This window comes from Siphateles boraxobius, unplaced genomic scaffold, assembly GCF_051911475.1.
Source record: "Siphateles boraxobius isolate OS27281-9 unplaced genomic scaffold, OSU_SipBor_1 120, whole genome shotgun sequence".
Classification (NCBI taxonomy): Eukaryota; Metazoa; Chordata; class Actinopteri; order Cypriniformes; family Leuciscidae; genus Siphateles; species Siphateles boraxobius.
The window spans coordinates 1,697,501-1,705,000 of NW_027508723.1; the positions used below are offsets into that span (position 1 = coordinate 1,697,501).

The 7,500-nt window shown below is 36.4% G+C and overlaps 1 protein-coding gene across 8 annotated transcripts in view; it reads right to left on the reverse strand.

Moving 5' to 3' along the window:
* Positions 1-7,500, reverse strand: part of golga2 (golgin A2) — a 42,593-nt gene that overhangs the window by 25,774 nt on the left and 9,319 nt on the right. For 2 of the 8 annotated variants that reach the window (XM_077222471.1, XM_077222470.1), the window contains 4 exons: positions 7,141-7,275; positions 6,817-6,866; positions 2,313-2,376; positions 890-949 (listed from right to left, as the gene is read on the reverse strand). In XM_077222471.1, coding sequence (XP_077078586.1) covers positions 890-949; positions 2,313-2,376; positions 6,817-6,866; positions 7,141-7,275 — 309 coding nt within the window. Of the gene's footprint in view, positions 1-889; positions 950-2,312; positions 2,377-6,816; positions 6,870-7,140; positions 7,276-7,500 lie in introns of all 8 variants that reach the window. The other 6 variants (XM_077222472.1, XM_077222469.1, XM_077222473.1 and 3 more) reach the window with 3 other exon arrangements.

A 7,500-nucleotide genomic window follows, 5' to 3' on the forward strand; every position in this document is an offset into this window, starting at 1 on the left:
TGAATATGAAATATTCTTGTTGCAAATTGATAAATTATTACTGCTCTGTAATTTATTTTAGAAAACAGCCACCAAATATGAAAACTAGAGATTGTAATTCAAATAAATATAGTTTGTCAATATTACTTTAGGTTTTTACTAAGATATTATTGTTTAAAAAATATAATGGCAACAGTTAAGACAAACCATGTGTAAATTCATAAGTCGACAGCATTGCTGAGTATTTTCTCTTTAAAACTGCAGTGAACCAAAGACAGTCTCTCAAAAACACACTTTGAAATCGCTGGTGTTTCTGACGTCACAAACGACTTTGTAACCAATCAGATCAACGTGTGATCGTCAACGAGTGGATCTCTGAGCTGAGTGAGTGGAGGCGGGGCTCATTTGCATATTCATAGAATCACGCATACTAAATAAGGCAAGGGTGTCGAGTTACATTCAAGCTATTAATAGGCATGAAGAAATGTTTTTTCAAGGAATAATCATTTAAATATCTCATTTTGGTGATCAAAAGAGTTTTAAAGGATACAATTATTGACTAAAGGGGGACTTCAAATTGTTCTTGATAAACAATGAAGGAAACTTGTCGGTAAACCATGAAGGAATCATCTGGGATATAGTTGTGAAAATTATATCAAGTGACTGATGCTCATAGACCATCAAATCAGCCAATACTGTAAACCCCTATAGACCTCAAGCTGTTTTCATCGTAAGAACTTCAATAATATTATCCTGCTTGAGTGAGATTAGTGACCGTATGGAGTGTTAATTATAAACCTCAGACTAAACTAAACTACCTGACAGTACAGCAATACAGTTCAGCACATATACTTTAAAAATATATATGTTTATGTTAAACGGTGAATTAATAGTAAAACATATCGAATACCTCCAGTTCCTTCTCGTTGACTGCCGGTGGATCGCTGTCTCCATTAATGTATGTTGATGACTGCATTTCACCCAAGATGGAAATACAAAAACAATTAGCGTTTACACACAACAAAAATTAATTGAATGTCTTGAATCATTATATTAATTCATCCTGAAATGGTTGATATTTGGGGTTTTTACAAGTGTTAGATAAGAATTTAAAAAGCTTCTATCATGATATGTTTGTTCTTTTTTGTAACTCGCTCAATGCATGTAAATTAAAAAATATAATTGGTTAATTTGGGAGGAACCATTGGAGTTTAGTTCCTAAAAGTTAAGATCATATCAAATATGATTATCATGCATAAAAATATAAATAAAAATATGAAAAATAGATAATTTACTATCTTAAAAAAATTTATTGGCCTCATTGCCAATGATTCATCTGTGCATGTTAAAGCTGCAGTCCGTAGTTTTTACTCTTTGTCGCCATCTCCGTTAGAAATCTGCAATTGCAGTTATTCGCAGAATTATCAACGTGGATAAAGTTGTGCCTCGGCACGGCACAGCGCGGATTAATCAAATGTTTTGAGGAGAGTGTGCGTCTGTCAGTCGCCACGCTGATGTGGATACTGGCATTCACAATCACAGATATACTTTTTGGAAGTATGACCAACATAATAATTTCCACCAGAAAATGTCCTCTGAACAAGTAGCATCCACTTTTGTTGTGACCAACTAAGGGAAAAAAAGCATTGCAGTAAATCGTGCTGATTAAATCTAACAATCGCTTATCATATCACGTCAAACCGTGCAAATTATACTTTCTCAAATTGTTAATGTCAACAACATCGGCATTGCGTGACTACATTTAATGCTCTTCAGATGTTTATGATTGTTAAACATAAACATGTTTTTTTTCTGTAGTCACTCCGAAGTCCGAAGTCTTTTGCATTTTACAGCGGGTGAATCTCCAGTTGTCACTGATGATTGTTATTTGAACGTTTCTGGATCCGCCAGCAAATTAATACATTTAATCATATCTTATTTATATCTTATATAAATTAAGTGCTGTGAGAAAAGCCTAGAAATCTCCACCTCAAACATCCTCACACGCGTAGCCTACTAGTCGAGACTCTTCTTTATGTGTACAGATGTGATGTAATGACACAAACACGTGCTCGAATTTCCCGCAGAAAGCTTACCGCTTTGAGTTTTAAACACTGGCTGGTTATGTACTTGCTCAAAAATGTATTTTGGATATTTTTGACCCAAAAAAAGTTACGGATTGGAGCTTTAATAAAAAAAACAAAAAACTTTGTTTCATTAAAATAATACTTCAGAAATGACTTTTCTGCTGATGTAACCAAGCAGGGCAGGGAAAATAACATCGGCCAATAACATCATAATCCACCCAAACACAGACATGACAGCAGACTCACGTCAGACAGAAGTCCATTGAGCTGCTGGGAAAGCTGTCTCAGGCTCTCTGTGGACGACAGCGGCCTGACAACACAAACACAATATAGTGTTACAATGAACCAAACATCCATTACATATACATACTACACATTTATAGAATCAACAGTATTTCTGACGGTGTACGAACTGACAGAATAAAGCAGCAAGCTACATGCTCCATGCAAATCTGAGGTTTTGTCTTTGGTTGGAGTCTACTTCTATTTTTGTATGCGTGTGTGTGTTTATATATACAGTGCCTAGCATAAGTAAACACACCCATGCTAAAGTTGACTAAAAAGAGGAATAAAAGTTCCCTTGGCCTTTGGAATTAAAATATCCCACATCATCACATTCCCTTCATCACACCTAGAGATCGGCATGGTGTTCTTTCAGTTAGGCTAATAGCTGGTTTGACTTGCATTGAGAGATGATCTTATGGAAAGTTCCCCATGCAGATCTCTAGTTATGGTGAAGTGTGTGTGATGATGTGGGATATTTTAATTCCAAAGGCCAAGGGAACTTTATCAGGATGCATATTATCCTGAATCCATGAATTAACTGGCCTTTAAAAATAAAAATCTGCTGTCTCGATGGGAATTTAACATAGGGGTGTCCTGACTTATGCACCCTGTATTTTAAGGAAGAACATTTATTTATTTACGATACATTATTCATATACAAAGGAAATTGGTTTCCTTAAAGGTTGGATTTTTTTCTCATTTTTAAAATGAAGGCATTAAGATCAATTTCCAAAATAAGATTTTTTATTCCTCTTTTTAGTCAACTTTACCATGGGTGTGTTCACTTATGCTAGGCACTGTATACACACACACATATATATATATATATATATATATATATATATATATAAATTGCATGTATAGTTCATTGCCTTTGACCAGGGTTATTATAGTTAAAGGGGTGGTTCAGGATTTTGGACATCGGACCTCATTTCCAAGTTAGCCTGGGTGTTATTTATCAGTGGAGATGAAGATGCAAGAGTAGTTTGATTTCTAGAATTATTCTCTTAACAGACATTTACAACAATAGTCTGGCGTTATAATTTATTTGCTTTTGGTGTACTGTGGAGTGGGTAAAACTGTTTTTAATGGCAGACTACCACATACCGTTGACTCACGCTAGCTAACCTAGCACCGGCGAACTATGCAACTGAAAGGACTGGATGAACATTTTTGAAAACTGTCTCCACTGATAAATAACACCCAGGATAACTTGGAAATGAGGTCCGATGTCCAAAATCCTGAACCACCCCTTTAACTGAAACTAAAGCATTAAAAAAAATAAAAAAATAAAAACAAAGAAATGTATTTGATTTCAGCTAGTTAAATTTCTCATTTTCATTTAGTTTAACTTGTTATAATAAATAACTAAAACTGAAATAAAATTAATAAAAACTATTTAGGCATTTTTCTTTAAAAAAACAAAAACAACAAAATTAACTATTAATTATGAAACCAAAATATAACAAAAATGTATGTAAACAATTTAATACATGTAATTACACATTATGTAACAACAAAAATGTATGTAAATATAACAACACAATTTTAATAAACAAAATTAAAAATTAAAAAATATAAAATAAAATAAATTATAATACTCTCAATGATAGTAAAATGATACTGCCTTCAACACTTTGAATCCAGGGTTATTATAGTTAACTAAAACTATTAAAAAACTTTATTACTAATTATTATTATTACTGAAATAAATTAAATATAAAAAACACTATTTCAGCCAGTTGTCCAGATAACATTTATCATTTTAATTTAACTTGATGTACTAAAATAACAAAAACTTAAAAATTAGTCACAACTATAGGCAGATTTAAAAAAAATACTAAAATTAAAAACTATTTCACATAGTTAGTAAAAACTATAACAGTACGTCAGTGACACTAAAATAACACTGTGTGAATCAAAGCTTGTTCTCTGTGTTGTGATTCGCCTTAGAGCTGGTTGGTTTGATTCAAGGCTTAAAACTATTTACTGAAGATTTTGTTAAATGCATCTTTCAGGGTCCGAAATTAACACTCGCCAAGCGCCAAATGCGGGTAGATTTTCCGTTTGGCGAGTAAATCTCAAAAGGCTATCCGCCACACTGTCGGTTGAATGTTCCAGACATCCAAAGTCTCGCGGAAGCTCCGGGAGTCTCCCGCATATTGATAGCGGCTCCCTGATGCCCGCAAATTAGTTCAAATCTCCAGGAATCTAGAGCGAGCGAGAAAGAGCGTGCTCATACTGTGCTCCAAACCGTGTAGCGCGCGCACTGCAGAGACGGAGAGACCTTGTGTGTGCCTCAAGAATAGTGGTGGGGGAAAAAATCGATTCTGTTCAGTATCGCGATATTTTGCGCACGCAATTATATCGATACAGTAGTGCAAAGTATTGCGATATTTAATTATAAAATTATCTGTTTTACTTTCCGGTTTTCTCAGAGTTTACTTTGATCATTTACATTTGCGTATTACATCTACAAGGTGGCGCTTGTTGCGGTGCTTTGTTGTCGTACATTCGACAGCAAATTCAAATGAAAATGGCTTCAGTATTACGGTTGTACACGACGCTCCGCATCTTTCAAATCGAAAGTGTGGGTAAATTTCAGTTTTATGATTATTCTCAGGTTTATGTTACTCTATATGTCTGCTTTATGTTACTCTATTGTATTTAAATAATTTTAATTTATGTGCTGGGAGCTCAGTGAGTTTTGTTTGTTTCATATTAAATATTACCTGCTCGGTCTTGTCTGTCAGCGCGTTGTCATTGTCCTCTATTTTTCACTGCTTGAGAACATGGGTTGAAATCGCCCTCTAAACCCTCATTCGCTAAGTTAGGCCTATTCCCTAAGTTAACGTTAGTCCACTAATACTGTTCACTTGAAGGAGTGAATGAAAACGAGTGAGTGACAGGCGTTGAGCGTACATAAGCTGTACATTCGTTAATGCAATGCAATGTGGGACAGAGACGCGATCTGACACATGTCCCATTTTCTCACAAATCTCTACGTTTATTTAAATAATTCAAGATTGCTCTTATGAGAACACTCGACAAAACTGACATTTTGGCATAATTTGTGTGTGTTATGGTTTGTTCAAGCCCGAAAGAGAACTTGATACTGACGCGCGTCTTTTCTGTGGGTCGTGTGTGTGTGTGTGTGTAATACAGGCAGGATTTAACGGATACTGCGTAATTGCGTTAAACATTTTTAACGCTTTAAACTTTTTTTTTGTTTTTGTTGCGGTGCCGCGGTGGGCAAGTGATGAAACCAGTGTTGCAATGTGTCCCGAATGTTCAAGAACAAGTTTTTCAGTTTTTGCACTTCAGTTAATGTGTAGAAGATAATGTTTACAGAATTAAATGTGACATTTAAAGTGAGGTGAGCGGTCTTATTTTCCTAATTTTTTGTAATGCCTTTGAATAATATGGGGAACGTGAATCGCAAAATCGCAGAATCGAATCGCAATACTTGCTGTATCGCAATATATTGAGAATCGCAATAATATTGAATCGTGGCCCAAATATCGCAATACTATCGAATCGTCACATTTTTGCCAATTCCCACCCCTACTCAAGAAGCGTGTGTGAACCTTCGTCAAATAAAAATAGCAGGCCTACCTCAATCCACAGCTTGTCTAGTTTTTACTTAAAAAAGCAACATGTCTACATGATGTGGGGTGAGTCTGGGTCTCCGATGGCACAGATGTTCCGGGAATACAGAGATAACGTCTCGCTAGAGTGGCCAACTTCGGAAAGCGCCTTTCATTTGCTTGTGGATGTTTGCTTCGCAAGTGATATTGCATTGTACTTGCACTAGGCCTACTGCTATTTTAATACCGCGTAGCATATTTTCCAAGTAACTTGGTCGCCCTTTCTGTCGAAATGGTCCCACACAGTAGCTACTACTTTTCGCTTGCTTCATTGTGCTTGCTCAGCGAAATATGTCTTTAGGTGCGTGTCGACGCACCCCATGACTTTTTTTTTACTTTTACTTTTGTTTAACTGATAGTATTAATCGGTAAAAATGTTTACTTTCGGTAAAGTATCTGATAGTTTTACAAAAACTTCAAATGTAGTGTTATGAGCACTAGTTCCATGCTCACATCTTCTTACTATTTGTTGCTCTGATTTGACTTCTATGTACTCTTATTCATTCAACATAATACTTATCTCAATTAAATGTACTGAAATTAATGTATATGTGACACAAAAAGGCTGTTTATTATTTTGGCCGGTAAAAAAATATAGTTGGCTGGTGGATTTTTTCATCTACCAGTCCCTGTGGCAGGTGAGCCAAAAAGTTAATTTCGGACCCTGGCATCTTTAGAAAATGAAAGTGAAAATATCTCCAGAAACTGAGCGATCACTGTTGCGCTTTATAAAATATCAAACTTTCTGATTGGCTGTGATTGTTTTGTGTTTTCGCGGTATAATGCCCATATTGTTCAGAAATAAAGAACAAATTCACCTTTTATCTTCCAGAGGATGTTCATCGCCATTTGCATCAGCTGCGTATTTCTGCTGGAAAAACATACGAATGAAAAAAACAAACTTGAGAGGCAAAACAAGGATGTGACAACACAAGAAAACACCTGACAAAGCAATGCATTGCATTAAATGACATGCATAGATCAGATTAAAAACATGAGCAAACAACATGTGAACGGTTAAAAGACACAAACGGACAATGGCTGTGTTTCAAAGCCCAGTGATCTGACAACATCGACGGCATCAAACACCCAGTGATGGTTTTGAAACGCAGGTCAGGTGACTGGCATTAAGACACACACACCTGCAGGGCAGCGTTATCAGCAACACACTCAGTGTTAATAGCAGAAGCGGGGTTAGAGACGGGCGAGTCTCGGTCAGGATCAACACTGGCCTCCTCCAGCTCCTGTGAGACCCGGTTCACCACATCCACACGATCCTGACGCAACACAGCGACAAAGACACATTAAACTCAGCTGCTGCACACACTCGCTCGCTCACACACACACTCGCTCACACACTCACTCACACACTCACTCACTCACTCACTCACTCACTCACTCACTCACTCACTCACTCACTCACTCACTCACTCACTCACTCACTCACTCACTCACTCACTCACTCACTCACTCACTCACTCACTCACTCACTCACTCACTCA